Raw genomic sequence first — 18,474 nt, forward strand, 5'->3', positions numbered from 1 at the left:
CACCGTGTAACGGTTCGCTGCATTCTTCTTGACTGCTAGATCAAGCAGTGTTGCAGGACACATTTAAATAAACAGGTAATTTGCGGTATTCTTGCTGATGTTGACCAAGATACAGTATATAACGTTTCATAAGAATTTTTGGTTGTTTAAGCATCTTTCTGGGATACGTTCGTTTTGATACGCGTGTATATGCACAATATTATTGGACATTTTAGAAACACATCTATATGTAATATAAAAACGTGTAGTTTCTGATTTAACCAATGTTTTTTTTTAAGAATTATATTTTGTAAATTTAATTTTACATTTCAAATCACAAACGGTTTATTTTTAGATGTATTCATTGAGGGTACACCTTAACGGGAGAAAATTTTTTTTTTGGTTCCTTCCACGCAGTAAAAGGAAATCTGAAGCTAATGTAATTGCAATTATAACATTTTTTCACTGGGGGTGATATCAGAGGAAACAGTAACCGCCTATAACGATGATCATCATTTACGGTTAAGGTTACACCGTCCTGCAATACGATAATAACACTATTAACCGATTCATTATTAACAACATAATCATATCAATTCAATTTTAAAGGGCATGCTAATAGCAATCTTTTAATAAAGAAGATTAAGTTACCTGAGTCTGAAGCTGATATGAAGGAAGAGTGTGCGATGTGTTTCGACCTACCATAGCTTGACACGAAGGGTAACTCAACTGAGAATGCTGCATTGTCCACGCACCACTGCAACAGAGAAACAATCCAAAATAAATCACTTCATTGCACAAAATCGTTTTTTATTATTTATTTGAAAACTTTAACTTAACATTCATTGGTAACATGCATAAATCTAATTTGAAAGTAATTTAACGTATCCTTCTTTCAAAATTAAGTAACTGAAAATAGGAATTTATATTACAATGTTTGTCTGTATTCCCTTAGTTTTTAAATGTATAATATTTTACGCAACACAAATATTAAAAAATAAATAATCCTGTAAAATATTTTAAAATTATACATCTTCCTTAAAATTTACAAAACCTTTCAGTGAACATTAACGGTTATTTTTCAATCATCAGTAATAACTAATTCAATCACGAATTAAAATTATACGAAGTAATTGGTTTTTTCTACGTAATTAGCTTTTCAAACTTACAAGTATTTTTTAAATTTAATAAACATCAATTCCGGAATCAACTTAAAAGGAAATGATCAACAATTAATATATATATTATGGAAGCTGCTAATACGGCATCATAATTTAATAACTTTTCTGACCACTTTTATTTTAAAGGTTAAAAAATAATTTAAAAAACCTTTTGAAAGCAGAAAATTAACTGGAGGTAAAGTAGGAGTATCCACAACTGTTTTATTACAGTCATGCAATTATAAGTTAAGCTTCAAACTCGTTTGTAAAAATACAACGCGACTAACAGAAAATTCTGAGTTATCTAGCAACTGACAGATGTAATTAGTGTAGTATTAATGTAGTGCATTGTAGTTAATGGTTCTTATGGAGTGATTTATGGTTCTTAAAATAAAAACATAATTCGGTAGCGATTCTCTTTCCGGAAAATTCTTTTGGCGAAGATTTTATTCTTAATTACGGTCAAAATGAAGATGGTTGCCCCCACGTGGTGCTGCTGGATAACCCAAAGCTCCTCGGAGGTTTCGGTGAACTAAATAATAAGAGAATTCTAAAGCTTGCAACTGTAGTCTTACTTTGGAAATCAGAAGATTTTCACGGGTCTGCAAACAATCGTAGTAAAGATGGAAAGTTCTTTTATAAAAAAATCAAATCCGCAGGCGGTAAAACCCCATCATACCAAAGGAGTGTACACTGGCCACTTCTGATTCTGCGAGGCCAGATAAAGAAAAGACGATCGGAGGACTCTGGAAACTTAGAACAAAACCAAAATTAAAAATTAAACTGAACTTTAAAAGGAAATATATCATAGGATCTCTACATGTAAATTCGCTCTTAAAAATCGGAAAATTAGTGGAACTCGCCAAATTGTTAAATAAATTCCAAACCAAAACCGGCGCGATTCAAGAAACAAGACTTAAAAATGAAAATTAGTTTAATTATGAAAATTCTAAAACGAAAGCAAGCTGAAACGGTTAAAAATAATAATTATCTGAAATGTTTGGGGAACAGTCTTTTTAAATGAATGAGAATAATATTATCAATTTTCAGTCCCCAAATAATAGACTTTCTATTTTAACTTTAAAATACAAAAATAAATATTACGATAATATCAACTGTCATGCCCCAATAAACCAAGACAACTTTCGAAATAAAGTAGCAATGTTGGGAATCTTTAAAAAAAGAAATAAACAACAAAAAATATAGAAATCTTATTACGTGACTTTAATGCACAGAATGGTAAAAAAGAAGATTTAGAAATTAAGGGAAAACACTCAGCCCATGAGAAAAGAAATCCAAATAGTAAAAGATTAATAGCAATCTATAAAACGTTTGACTTAAAATTAATAAAGAAAATTCCCAAAAAATATCAACATGGAAATGTACAAACCAAATGCTTGGAGAATTTCAAGTAGCTCATGTTACAATCTCTAAGGCTAATCTAACAGAAATCTTAAACGTAAAAGTACGAAAATCAGAATTTGATTTTGACTACTATTTGTCCCAAATTAAATTAAAATTTCTCCCCAAAATCAAATTAAAAGAAAACCAAACAATACTAAAAGATTTTGTCCATAAGCTTAACAAAAGAAGAAAATATTGAAAAATTGAAAAACAAAATTTTACGGATAAAAGATATATATTGAAATAAACTTAGAAATTAAATTATAGGGTCGACAAAAGTGGCTTCTCTAAGTTAAAAAGAAATAAGCAAGTTTGATGGAATCATTTCTGTGAAAATCCTCTCGAAATAAAGAAAATATGGAGAGTTAAAAGAAAATACTGAAATCTGGATAAAATTAAAAAAAGAAACTTATAAAATCATTAGAAATAAAAAAGACATTAAAAAAAAACAGCAATGTAAAATTTTAGAAGAAAAGTTTGCTAAAAATAATATGGCAAATTTTTAAATCCATATTATCAGGCTTCAAATTTGTACTAATTTTGGGAATGAAAAAGCGGTCCTAATAATGAATAATCAAGAAAATCTAATACAATTAACTAAATATTCTGAAAACCTGCTGAATTGCCCCGACCCTAAAGAAATCGTTATCTTCCAGAAAAATAATCGAAATTTTCAAATTTCCCAACCAACAAACGCAAAGGACATGAAATAATAAAATCAAAAAAATAATAAAAACATGTGAAAATCTTTTAGGAAAAGAAAAATAAGTCAAAACTATGCAAACGTGATCTGTAATGGTCGGAACGAAAAGGGAAAAAAACATAATTCTTACACGATTGAATTCTTGATGTATAAAAATATAATTCAAATAACGAAGAAAATGAAAATAAATTTAGCTGTTACTTTTACTTCCTTGTACGAAGTAAAAGAAGCACTGTGATTAGGAAAAATGTCGTTTTCCAGATTTCAATGGAAATATCCATTTTGACTAGTTTCGGCGTGACGTCTGTGTACGCACGTAAATATTTCGCATAACTCAAAAACGATTAGCCGTAAGATGATGAAATTTTGGTTTTAGGCCTGTTATAATATCTACTTGTGCACCTTCCCTTTTGATTGCAATCGACTGAACCAAGTGTTAAAAAAAAAGCCTAAAATCCATAAAAGTTCTGATGTTGGACTTTTTCTTAACTGCAACAATAAGCCCTCACTGAGTGCTCTTCAACGATATTCATAAGCGATACTTATTTTCATTGCTTCCAGAATTATAGCCAAATAAAATTTTAATTAATGAAGTATTTAGATCTTAGGGGGGAAGACACATCGGTTCAAATCGAACTTCTTTTTTACTTTAAATATACTGATTTATTAATAATTATTAACCTCTGTCAACAAAAATTTTACGATGAATAAACAAAATCAATAAAAAAAAATAAAAAAAATGTATATAAAAATATATATGAAAAAATAGGAGGGTAATGATTTCTAAAGTAGTAATAGTAGAGGTTACTCATGTTATTCAGTAAACTTTTTTCGACAGCGTAATGCTATAAACAACCAACATTTCTCACAAATCATTTTTAAAACAAAGAAATCTGTGCCATACTGTCAACACGTTAAAGGTCAATACCTCGGTCAGATCCTCTAGCTACTACGCATTACATTACACATATACATATGTGTATGTATTAGCAGAGCCTGAGAAAAACTCGATCGATCTATAAGCTATTAAATTTGTTTGAGTACAAGATTGCGTTTAATATAGTTTCTCCAAACATTTCCGGTTAGTGTTCATAAAAATTCGGTGATTTATTTATTTAGATGTTTTATATTATTACACTCTCTATTTTTTTGTTAAACCGCCGAAACCACCGTAAGGTATTACTTTAAAGGATAATATATATAAATGTAAATGAAGTGTAGTCTTGTACAGTTTCAGGTCGAACATTGCTGAGATGTGTGGTTAATTGAAACCTAACCACCAAATAACACCGGTATCCACGATTTCCAATCCGTATAAAAGTAACTGCCTTTACTAGGATTTGAACCTTAGAACTCTCGACTTCAAAATCAGCTTATTTGCGATGACGAGTTAACTTCTAGACCAGCCCTCGGTAGGCTTTATATTATTACACTAGTCAACACAGTATTTGTATCTAACATGTTACACAACTATTCTCACTGTAATTTGGGTGCTGATTTCGAATATGCTATTGAAATTGTGAACCACGTAAAGGTTTTACGTAAATCGTAAATTTTTTTATAATCACTCATTTAGATCAACTACTGGTAACAGTTAAGAACAGTTTCTGTATTTTTTCTTTTTAACAATATGCTGCATGCTTAATAAAGAAAAAAATATATAAATGCACTGTATCATCAGAAGTAGACACGTACAAATGTCAGTATGATGTCATCATACAGACATCTGTTGTTGCCTATTACAGAGCTTAAATCTTACTCAGTTTAGCTTAACTTGTCTACACTGTATGTTGTGTTTCACAGAGTTATTAGTGTTTTGATATATTTTCAACTACTCTTTATAACATAAAAGTGATTTTTCTCGTTTTTATTCGCTACAACATAGTTTCTGCAAAAATTCGTGGATATTCAAATCATCCAATTTTTGCCAACCAACCGGCCTGGTTGGTCTAGTGGTGAACTCGTCATCTCAAATTATCTGATTTCGAAGACGAGAGTTCTAAGGTTCAAATCTTAGTAAAGGCAGTTACTTTTAAACGGACTTGAATACTAGATCGTGAATCCCTGTGTTCTTTGGGGGTTGGGTTTCAATTAACCACACATCTCAGTAATGGTTGACCTGAAACAGTACAAGACATTTCATTTACATTCATATATATCAACCTCATTCATCCTCGAAGTAACACCTTACAGTGATTCCGAAGGCTAAACAGTAAAATAGAGACAATTTTTATTGTATTTGGTATATTTAAGCTTAAATCTCAGAGAGACTATTTCTGATTTGATAAAAACAGCTTATAAATCTTTGGGATCAAGATAAAATCTGGGCGCCTCATGTTATTTGCATATCGAGCTCAGTAAATGTAACTGAATGCCTAAGGGGAAACAATGAGCCGTGCCATTTGTTGTACTGATGGTTTGGCGTGAACCTAAGGGCCGCTTTACCGGCTTCTACAGAGTGATTTTTTAGTCCTGTTACCCAATTTTAAATGTAATTTAAGAAAGGGAAATTTAGGTGGAATAAAAAAATGTATTTGTTACTTACAAAAGAGATTTAATAAAAAGCTATTACTTACATAATTGTTAAAGAATATGCTCAAAATGCCGTATCTATACAGGTTGAGTAGCGCTACCAACTTCGTGTCACAAAACAAAATTTCCCTTTCTTAGAAAAAAATTACCAGACATTAACAATTGGGTAAAACGACTAAAAAATCATCCTGTACTTTTGTATGACAATTATATTTAGATTAGATATTGCAACACCGGTATACCGAATACCGGTATTGCGTGCTATTTTGCAATTTCGTAAAACCGGTATTTGCTTATGTAAAATACTCTGGTGTATTCTCGGTATTAGCTATAAGTAAATATTTTTTTTTTAATTAAAGGGTTTAATTTAACTCATTGGGCATCTACTGTTATTTAAATACGTTTTTAAAGAAAAAGAAAAGAGACCAACAAGGCCAAATTTAATTAAGTTTGTCGTTAATTTCCACAAAAACATTTATGATAAGCAAACATAAACCTATCCACAGGAATTTGTGGAAGATAATGTTGAAGTTAATCGAAAAAGAATTATCTCTTGAGAAGAAATTACAACTATCCATAAATAAAAAAATTGCCTAAAACAATAATACAAAAAATAGATTATCCAAAACCGTCTGACGAGAGACTGAGTTGTTAGAAAATGAAGGACTTTGAGGCAAATATTAAGAGGAAGTATATCGCTCATTATTATCAGTACCACCAACCAGCGTGAATGGAGAAAGAGCATTTTCAACTGCAGGTAATTTGTGCACTAAAATACGTAACAAGCTTAATGACAGTTCAATAGATGCATGTTTTTTACGATCACATTTCAAAAATATGCAGTTAATAAATTAGTTATTTTTTTCTTTCTACTATTAGATATTGTGTAATAGACTACCGAACAAGATTTCCATGTAATATTTACTCTTCTTAATAATAATACATATGTTTTTTGTTACTTTATTGCATGTAATAATGTAATGGTTATTTTTTATATTATATTTTTTGTTTCTAAAGTTATTATTATTTTACTGCTCTTATTAATGATATTTGATTATAACATTTATTCCTTTATTCTACATTTGTACATAACAAAATTGTTCATTTTTTTTATAGTGACAGCTGTATTTTTGTACCTTTTTTAAAAATAGTATCGGTATTGAGACCGGTATTCCGGTACACCATTTAAAAAATACTAAATACCGGTAATGTATTTTTGGTCGGTATTGCAATCACTAATTCTGATATTCATTCAAAAATAGAAGTTCATAAAATATGCAGATTTATCTTCAACTCGGTAGCCGATTCCACACGGACAGACGTTACCTGTACCTGTACCACCATCTAATCCAACACTGCTAAAAGAACAGTCTGAAAATGAAGCAATAATAAAGAGGATATTGAGTAATTGATTCCTGTATCTGATGAGAAATTTCCTCATCTAATTCAGCAACATGAACTTAATGATTTAGTTTGTGATTTAAAGTAATCAAAGCAACAAGCTTATTTCTGGGGGTCTAGAATGCAACAGTAGAATCTTATAGCAGAAAAACAAAAGTTACTACGTTTAGAATACGAAATAAAACTCTTTCAACTTATTTTAGTATGAAAAATTCATTGTACGTTTGTAGTGATGTCGATGACGCGAAAGAACTTGGAATTCAACATATTCTAGAAGAATGGCGTCTTTTAATTGACTCTTCTAATGTTAGCATTGCATAATGGTAACCAACAGCTTTCCATTCCATTAGCTCATACAGTACATGAAAGAAACGTAAAAAATTATGGCATCAATGTTAGAAGCAATAAAATAAGAAGAGCGTATGTGGTAGTTTGCAGTGAAAGTTGTTGGGTTACTTCTCGGTTTACAAGGTGAATTTACGAAATACTGTTTTCTTTGTGTTTGGGATAGTCATGATTACCTAGTAACGAACTGGTCATTGCGGCAGAACTTTGTAGCTGGTGTAAAATGTAAAATATTTATCATTAACTGAGTGGTAAAATCATATTGTCGCTTTTCATAAAATTCAGACTCGTGAAAAATTTTGTAAAGCCACTAGATAAAGATGGGCCAGGATTTAATCATTTAAAAATAAGTTTTTCTAAATTGAGTGGTGGTAAGCTCAAGAAGAGTATATACTTATAGGTCCGCAAATCAAGAAACTGCTTAAGGACTCAACTTGCGACGATAAACTTAGCGAATGTTAGCAGCATGAAAGTTCTTCAAAGACGTGTATGGTGGTTTTTTTAGGCAACAGAAAAGATGAAAACTGTTTTTTTTTTGTTGTTAATAAGCATTTAGAAAACTACAAACGTTCCGCAAATCAGCTGATTTCGAAGTCGAGAGTTATAGGGATTGGAATACTGGATCGTGGATGATGGTGTTCTTTGGTGGTTGGGTTTCAATTAACCACATATCTCAGGCACGGTCGACCTGAGACTCTACAGGACTACACTTCATTTTCATTCATATATATCATCCTCTGAAGTAATACCTTACGGTGGTTACGGAGGCTAAACAGAAAAAAAGAGATATAAATCGCACGTCACTTCCAATCTGGCGTAACATCATCAAGAATAGCAAGCAATACCATGCCAACTAGAGAAGGTACGGAATGAAATTGTTTCTCAGTTCCCTTATTCACTAAGTCAAATATATAATTGAATATCATACCACGTGCTACAAACACACAAAAATCCATATTATATTCAACACCGCAAGTGACATTACTTTTTTACGTCCACCAAAGAGAGTTCAAATTCATATACAAATACATAACGCTACAGTATTAAAAAGTTACTCATGGAACACACACATAAAACACAAGTTACTTTGAGAGTGAAGTTTCAAATTACAGTAAAATCTAAAAGTACAGTAGGGCCCCAATAATTCGTCACCTTTGGGACCGATGGGGTGATGAATTAACGAAAATGAAAAATTAGTGTAACTAATGTAGAGTTAATTAAAAATTAACGCTGTACTGGCCTAACCATCGCCCCCCTAAAACGTGTCATAAAAAGACCGCAAACTGATGAAATTTAATTACATTATTCTACTGAAGTATTTAGTATTTTATTACACAGCAACATGTAGTATACTTCCATAACTAAACCATTTACCAACACAATTCTTTTTACGGTATATACTGTACTTTACTTTAAAAAAATCACTATACATACAATACTATAATACGTAAGTAAAATAGTAACACACAGTAACTACAGAACTTTGTAGGCCTATGCTTTATTATCTAAGCACTTCTATCTATAAAAGGTTTTTTTTTGTCTTCAGTCATTTGACTGGTTTGATGCAGCTCTCCAAGATTCCCTATCTAGTGCTAGTCGTTTAATTTCAGTATACCCTCTACATCCTACATCCCTAACAATTTGTTTTACATATTCCAAACGTGGCCTGCCTACACAATTTTTTCCTTCTACCTGTCCTTCCAATATCAAAGCGACTATTCCAGGATGCCTTAGTATGTGGCCTATACATCTGTCTCTTCTTTTAACTATATTTTTCCAAATGCTTCTTTCTTCATCTATTTGCCGCAATACCTCTTCATTTGTCACTTTATCCACCCGTCTGATTTTTAACATTCTCCTATAGCACCGCATTTCAAAAGATTCTAATCTTTTCTTCTCAGATACTCCGATCGTCCAAGTTTCACTTCCATATAAAGCGACACTCCAAACATATACTTTCAAAAATCTTTTCCTGACATTTAAATTAATTTTTGATGTAAACAAATTATATTTCTTACTGAAGGCTCGTTTCGCTTGTGCTATTCGGGATTTTATATCGCTCCTGCTTCGTCCATCTTTAGTAATTCTACTTCCCAAATAACAAAATTCTTCTACCTCCATAATCTTTTCTCCTCCTATTTTCACATTCAGCGGTCCATCTTTGTTATTTCTACTACATTTCGTTACTTTTGTTTTGTTCTTGTTTATTTTCATGCGATAGTTCTTGCGTAGGACTTCATCTATGCCGTCCATTGTTTCTTCTAAATCCTTTTTATTCTCGGCTAGAATTACTATATCATCAGCAAATCAAAGCATCTTTATTTTTTCACCTTGTACTGTTACTCCGAATCTAAATTGTTCTTTAACATCATTAACTGCTAAATCCATGTAAAGATTAAAAATTAACAGAGATAGGGAACATCCTTGTCGGACTCCCTTTCTTATGTTCTTCAATTATTACTGTTGCTGTTTGGTTCCTGTACATGTTAGCAATTGTTCTTCTATATCTGTATTTGAACCCTAACTTTTTTAAAATGCTGAACATTTTATTCCAGTCTACGTTATCGAATGCCTCTTCTAGGTCTATAAACGCCAAGTATCTTGGTTTGTTTTCCTTTAATCTTCCTTCTACTATTAATCTGAGGCCTAAAATTGCTTCCCTTGTCCCTATACTTTTCCTGAAACCAAATTGGTCTTCTCCTAACACTTCTTCCACTCTCCTCTCAATTCTTCTGTATAGAATTCTGGTTAAGATTTTTGATGCATGACTAGTTAAACTAATTGTTCTGTATTCTTCACATTTATCTGCCCCTGCTTTCTTTGGTATCATGACTATAACACATTTTTTGAAGTCTGACGGAAATTCCGCTTTTTCATTAATATTACACACCAGTTTGTGTAATCTATCAATCGCTTCCTCACCTGCACTGCGCAGTAATTCTACAGGTATTCCGTCTATTCCATAAATACCTATAAAAGGTACTGTACTTAAATTTATGATTACATATTTACACTTAATCTTACTTTCTAAAGACATCTGTAGCTTTTCTTTGCATTTTAACACTTCTTTATTCTTCTAATGCGAATAGACGAACTGTTCGCATAGCAGTTAACTTCGCCAACCGTGCTTCTTTTTGATCGGAATACCATTCGATGCATTTCGTCAGCAACTCCACGACTTCTTTGCAGCTCATTTTAATCACTGGATTATCACTGAATTCTTCTTTTTCAGCACATTCCTTTAAGTTTTCTTTATTTTTACATGACTAACAATTTCATTATCATTTAATATTTCGTAGCCTAAATCTGTGTCGTCTAATTTTACTCATTCTTCTATCCTCATTTAAACCAGGAATGCTGTCACAGATTTCTTTCAGTTTCAAATTTTTGACTGCATTTTCTTCTTCAGTCTCTCGTTCTGGTAGCTGGTCAGGCCACAGTTTATTCCAGCTCAACTTTAACGTCTTTCCCGGGATGTCTTGCCAAGCGTCAGCAATATTATATTATATATATATATATTATACGAGGGTTAATTTTTCAAGGTCCGATCGGTCGCGAAATAAAAACCCGCACAAAAATCGGATAAACCTTTGCGCATATGTGTTCCGCATCGTCTCTAGTATGGCCTTCAATCACGTCGTGTCAGTTCGTTTAGTTCTAAACACGCAGCTAGCACGTAAACATGTCTAAAACAATAGCATCTCCCGGCCAAGTGTGAAGTGCGTGCGGTAATTCGATTTCAAGCTGAGGGGTATGATTTGGAAGTCGAGAGTTCCTGCGTTCAAGTCCTAGTAAAGCCAGATATTTTTACACGGACTTGAATACTAGATCGTGGATACCGGTGTTCTTTGGTGGTTGGGTTTCAATTAACCACACATCTCAGTTAAGGTCGAACTGAGAATGTACAAGACTACACTTCATTCACACTCATACATATCATCCTCTCAAGTATTATCTAAACGGTAGTTACCGGAGGCTAAACAGGAAAAAGAAAGAAAGGTTGATACTAGCAGCATCGGATGATTCCGCGTGTAATCAGTTATTTCCGTTAATGTAGAAAGCTGAGGGGTGTAATGCAGCTGAAATTCATCGACGAATGAGTAATGTGGACGGTGAAACTTCAATGAGTGACAGCAAAGTGCGACAATGGTGCAGGAACTTTAAAGCAGGACGTGCAGATGTTCATGATGCAGGCGGTCAGGGAAGGAAGCGAGTGTCAACCGATGATCTCGTTGAGCGAGTAGATGAGGCAATTAGAGAAAATCGTCAGTTCACAATTTCTGTATTGAGCGATTCGTTTCTTGAAATTTTAAGGTCAGCTCTCTATATCATTGTGAGTGAGACACTTCAGTACCGTAAACTGTGTGTGAGATGGGTTCCCAACATGCTGTCCGACCATCACAAAACAATGAGAACGGACGCCTCCCTAACGTTTCTCCAGCGCTACCACAATGAAGCAGAAGATTTTTTGAACAAAATTGTCACAGGAGACGAGACATGGGTCCATTTTGAAACTGAAGAAACAAAAGAACAATCTAAACAGTGGATGCATTCTCATTCTGCCAGTAAACCCAGTAAAGAAGTTTCTCCCAGTAAAGAATGAGAATGAGTATTCTCATTCTCCCAGTAAAGAAGTTCAAGCGAACCTTCTCCAACAGAAAGTGTATGCTACTGTGTTCTGGGACCGGAATGGAGTTCTCTTGGTGGAATTCATGGAACGTGGCACGACCATCACTGCAGCCTCATACTGCGCGACTCTTCAAAGTCTACGAAGGACAATTCAGAATAAGCGAGAGGAATGTTGTCATTAGGTATTGTCTTTCTCCATGACAGTGCTCGGCCACACACTGCAGCTGTAACAAAGAAGCTCCTGCAGCGTTTTCGTTGGGAAGTGTTTGATCACCCACCATACAGCCCGGACTTGGCTCCATCCGATTTTCACCTCTTTGCTCACATGAAACGCTGGCTAGGAGGATTATATTTTGGCACAGATATCGAGCTGCAGACCAGCGTAGAAACATGACTGAAAACACAGGCGGCTCCGTTCTATAACGAGGGTATTGGAAAGTTGGTACCACGCTACGACAAATGTCTAAATCGGAATGGCGACTAAGTAGAGAAATAACGTAACTATGTAAGTACTTGTTAGAAATAAAAAATTGTTTATTTTCACTGTGGTTTTAATTTCGTGACGAATCGACCTTGAAAAAAGATAACCCTCTATATATATATATATATACTAGCTCTACCCGCCACGCTTCGCTGCGGTATTCACAGTAGTGTATCCACAAGAAGTTTGCAATACTTGTGGATATACACTATTTTTTGTTTTCCCACTGTCTGCGTAGATATAAAGGCTATCTGGTTTGCCGACTCGGGAACACACAACATACAGTTGCCCACGTGAGAAGCAATCCGCATCTAAATCTAACCCACACAATCCTAAAGATTGACCTTGAGCTTTATTGATTGTGATTGGAAATGCCAATCGAATTGGGAATTGCAATCTTTTAAATTAAAATGGTGTATTGGTCGGGATTATGGGTATTCGAGGAATGAGGACATCTTCACCTTTGAAAGGCCTCGTTAAAATCGTTGCTTCCACTACGTTATTCATCAATTTCTTAACTGCAAGTCGCGTGCCGTTGCAGAGTTTTGGCTGATTAATATTCCGCAACAGGATAATTGTCATTTTTTGATCGAACCATTGCTAGAATCAATCTAATGAGGAATGTTTTCCCAGTTCCTCCTGGCGCATACAAGAAGAAGGTCCCCCCAACTCCGTCATTTATCATTTGCATTATGCGATCGATCATAAATGCCTTTCTGTTCACGCCTTAATTTGGGAATGTTTGATTGGACATATGACTGAAGATGTTGTAACTCTGTTCACGGCGTAAATCCACATCAAATGAAGCAATCGCAGCTCGGGTGGGTGCTGGCATTCCCAATTGACTAAGAACTTTATTTGCAATAGCTAAGCACTTGTCTTCAATATTTATCAATGCTTCGTTGTAAATGCCTTCTGTAAATTCCATGGTCATATTGGTATTTTCTAGGCGTACTCTATGCAAAATATCCTCAGCCATATGCGATCGATATCTTTCCCATAACTCTGTGGGAGATGAAGGGAAGCAAGCGGTCAATATAATTGCGAATAATGCGCGAATTTGGTTTGGATGTGCAGTGTTGCACGCGTCATTAATACATATATCCCACTGTTGGTCGTTTTCTAATAAATTCAGAGCTTGGTGAAAGGTGCAGCTCAATCACGACACGATCACACAAAATTACCTCGATTAAAGTGAATATTTAATTCAGATTGTATAATAATCTGATTGTATAATAATCTGAATCAGATGAAAGTGGATACTTTTTTTTTTGTTAATAAACAATGTAATTGGGAACATGTATTGTTTCACATATGACTGCGGTTGTCGTTAGCCAGTATGGCGAGTGTTCCCCTCGCTTCCGGCAGATGCCGCGGTCACTGGTACACAGCTGACCGTTAAAAAAACTGTTTTCTCGCGGTCGCGGGTATGTGACTGATTCGAAAAATAGATAAAAACAATCTTTGATGCGGGTTATATATCGTGCTAAAATTTGAGCTCAATCGGTGCAGAACATTTTGAGTTTTTGAAGCGTACACAAACGAAGTTAACATTTTTATATATAAAGATTTGTGGGCTGCGAAAAAAAGCCCTTAAGTCGTGCGAAAAAACACATAATTTTAAATGCTTACAAATTACAGAATAATCAAACGGCGTTGATTTCAGATGTTAATAAACTGCTAACCTAAGTAGAAGTTATGATGCTTCAGTTTACAACGTGATTCTCGAGTATGAATCTACTAATGAATTTACGGTCTCCCCCCCCCCCCTAGGGGGGACCGTAAAACCCCGCAGGTCAATTGGGAAAAAGGTGAGATTTTGATAAAAACGCGATTCGTATAAATATTATACGAATTTGAATTATTTAGAAATAGTTTAGCGGTGTATTATGTCCTTTGGACATAAGAGAATTCGGTTATTGTCTTCGACAACGCTTCTTATTATTAAACGAAAAGAATTCCAGCCGTGTTATAGAAAAACAATGATATCAAAATGTGGCTTAGTTCAAAAGGAATAATTTTTGAAGAGGTTTAAGTTAATGTTCAATCATTGCAAAGGGTCTCGCGTATTAAAAGTAATTATAGTCCGTATAAAATTGGTTTGACACACAACGCCATATTGTTAAGTCGTGTTTTTATTCGGCTCCTAACGAATATGTTTGCCGGCCTCCGTGGCGCGAGTGGTAACGTCTCGGACTTTAATCCGGTGGTTCCGAGTTCGAATCCCGGTCAGGCATGGCTGTTTCATATGCTATAAATCATTCATATCATCATCTGAAGCAATGCATAACGGTGGTTTCGGAGGTTAGAAAAAAGAAAAAAAAAGAAGAATACTTAGTTGTGTGGTTTCAGTGTTACTATTTGTGAATTTTGTTCTTTGCTTTTACATAGCAAAGAACGCTAAATGACCAAAAAACGATGTTTGGTCATATATATGTAAAAAAATAACCTAACAAAGGATTTTTTAGTCATTATGTAGGGATATTATTTTCTGTGTATTTGGTTATTTCGACTTTTTTTGTTTGCATAGTCTTAAGTCTATCTGGGCTATAAGAAAGTTGGGTGTTTAATTTCATTTACTATAAGTCATCCTTCTTGGTGGCTTTTCTTTTTGTTTTGGTGTTTTTTTGTTGTTTTTTTAAATAAAATACAGATGTTTTAGCTGTTAAATATAATTCAAAGAAATTTGTTACTTAATCAGTTGTGATTTTGTTTACATTGGCAACGGCCATACGGGCTCTTTGTGATTGGTCGTTGTGTTTGACAGTGGCCATCTTGCATTGATCTGATCGGTTTTCCTTTGTTTACATTTCCAAATTAAAAATAGATAAATAGATTTATTAAAAATAGATGAAAACAATCTTTGATGCGGGTTATATATCGTGCTAAAATTTGAGCTCAATCGGTGCAGAACATTTTGAGTTTTTGAAGCCGTACACAAACGAACTTAAAATTTTTATATTTATATCCTTTATGGTGTACTGCTTCCAAAATTCTTCTGCCTGTAATACATTTTCGCTTTAATAATTTTTTATAACATCGCTTCATACTTACTATGACCCTTTGGTCCACAGGCTGGAATTAACAGTTAGCGTTTACTGGAAGAAATACGGCGATTATATTGTCATCTAGTGCTTCCAGTTTGTCGACCGGGTGGCAAGTAGCGTTAACCATTACAAATAACGCCTTTTCTGTTAAATTATTTTTGTTAAGATATCCCTGGACTTCAGGCACAAAACAGTCGAAAAACCACTGGTTAAAAATTCTTGCGTCATCCAAGCACTCCGTTGTAAAAAATATTTCACGAGTAAAGTCACGATTTATATGCTTTAAAACTCTCGGGTTTTTTGACAATAACAGTAGGAGGATGTCGATGACAACCGTTTACGTTACAACATACAAGAATAGAGACGTGTGTTCTTTCCTTACTTTGTATTCAGCCTCTGAGCTCTCGGAAGAAGATGCTAAGATTTTCTTAGGAACCTTCTTCTAGGACAATCCCGTTTTGTCGCAGTTATACACCTGCGCACTACTCAAATTAAGACTTTTAATTTTTGGCAAAAACGGTTTTTCTGACAGTCAGATATAACCTGACTATCAGCGGATAATTATTCACCCTCAATTGCAAGCTGACGAATTCCGTGCCTTGTTTTAAATCTATTAAGCTAACCCTGGCTGGCTTTAAAATCTTGAACGCCATTTAATCGTTCATTCATTTGAAAAGCTGCCTCAATAATTAATGAGCCACTTAAAGGTAGGCCTTGACTAAGACGCTGTGCGAACCAAATGTACACTGCCTCGTCAAGTTCAGCATTTTCTGCTATTTTCATTGTCTTCCTTGTTGTTACATCACTGTCAGTAACTTCCATTTTACTCACACATTCTTCTATTTTATCAGTATTCTTTTAATATCGTTTACTGACGTACGAGGGATTCCGAACTCCTATGATACTTTAACGGCACTTTCACCCTTACGCAGACGTTGAAGAATCTCAAACGTTTTTGTCAGTTCTAAACTTTTATAATTTCCACGTTTGTTAGAGAATTTTGCTCCGTTGGCTAAGTGTTCAGCAATAGATAGGACTCTGGTACGAGCAACAGACTTACAAGAAGCAAAGTTCACTAGTGTAATGAATTTCAGAAATGGAAAGGAAATGACGTAATACAGTGCTTTTGATAAAGTACTATACGTGCAAGAAATACGTAAACACTGATTAGATAACAGAGCCCAAATGAAAATGTTTATATGAATGAAAGATATGCAAAGTAATTCTATCAGTTCTTTCTCACGCGATAACTGTAATTTATACATAACGTACTACAGTAGATTCATATAAAAACATCGGTCACAATTAAGTGAATTTTTATGCTGTAGGCCTAAACAGATAGGAGTACTTTAATTAATAATTAAAAATTTCATTTACTTTTGTGGATCAGTTTTGTAGCTACCTCTAAAATAAAAATCACAAATTTTCTAGAGGGGTGACGAATTATTGAATGATGAATTATCGGGATCCACTGTTTATTGTAAGTAAAATCCTTCGTATCATATTTTCGATAACAATTTTAAAAATAAAATGTTTCTTTTATAATTACCATCGTTAATAGCTAACCTTTTCCATTTCCAAGCTCTCCTGGGTTACCCTAAATTCCTGGCTTTAATAATCCTCAACACTTGAAGAACCTGATAGTGAAGAACGTTTTAAACATATTACATTTAAATCTAGTCAAACTTGTAAGTATTCCGTAACTGGAAATAGTTTTGAGATTGAAATTCAAAACAGATCAAGATTAACCAAATTATTCCTATGTTTAATCGAATTTCTCCGTTTATTTACGACTGTATCAAACTGATAAATTGAAACTACGTAAATATTTTTAATTAAGCTTACATAAATTTTTCAGAAAAGACCACAATCATGAAAAATTATTATTTAAAATCAGCGACGACAGCCAAACAATTAAATCCGCAAAAAATTATGAATCAGATCTTATTTTTCTTAATTAACACATAATTAAAATTCATACGTCACAAAACTGTTACAATTCTAATTAAAGTTCTATATGTAATACTAAAATAATAACCTTATATTTTTGTAATCCTAACCGTTTGGGTTATTTTTGAAACTAATTTGCCAAATATTGAAAAACAAAAATAATAACGTTTGCAATTATGATAACTTTATCATAATTATAATTCGAATAAAACAGGAAGACATAAAATGGGTGTTACAAACAACAACGACTTACACTAGCCGACATAAAAACTATTAATAAAAAAGCTGTGAGAGAGGTTACTACGCTCTTTTTTTAAACAGCTCTTGCTTTACTAATCGTTTACCAACGGCAGTCGTATTACGATTTTATGGTAGGCAATTGACTTAGAAGTATGTTCACGATGTTTGAAAAATAGTTCAAAAATTATAAATAAGAAAATTTAACTAACTCAATATGCTATAAATGTTTTATTTTATATATTTAAAAAAAAAAAAAGTTGCTCGCCTATTATGATCTACAAGAAAAAATAATTTGCCCTTCATTACTAATAAATATTTATTTACCTCTTTAGTAGCATTTAAAATACTTCATTACATCAGAACTTAAATATACGAGAAATATTTAAATCGTAGCAGTTATGATTTCCTTTTACCAGTTTAACAATTGTTTGTACAATTTTACATGCCACTGGAGCACCCGTTTACGTCTTTTGAGTAATTATTTTGGTAAATGTTCCACACAAAAATGAAGAATTAAAAAAACGAGTTTTAGAACTACCGCCTCATAACAAAACTAAAATCCACATTAATTACTAAGATATCCGTAGGGATTTTATCGAAGCT

At 33.5% G+C, this 18,474-nt stretch overlaps 1 protein-coding gene across 1 annotated transcript in view; it reads right to left on the minus strand.

Annotated features, from left to right (window-relative positions):
* The window catches only part of LOC142320019 (uncharacterized), a 51,053-nt gene that overhangs the window by 14,795 nt on the left and 17,784 nt on the right, over positions 1-18,474 (minus strand). Inside the window, exon 5 of the mRNA XM_075357700.1 lies at positions 631-736. Coding sequence (XP_075213815.1) covers positions 631-736 — 106 coding nt within the window. The remainder of the gene's footprint in view (positions 1-630; positions 737-18,474) is intronic.

This window comes from Lycorma delicatula, chromosome 2 (genome assembly GCF_047948215.1).
Source record: "Lycorma delicatula isolate Av1 chromosome 2, ASM4794821v1, whole genome shotgun sequence".
NCBI classification, from domain to species: domain Eukaryota; kingdom Metazoa; phylum Arthropoda; class Insecta; order Hemiptera; family Fulgoridae; genus Lycorma; species Lycorma delicatula.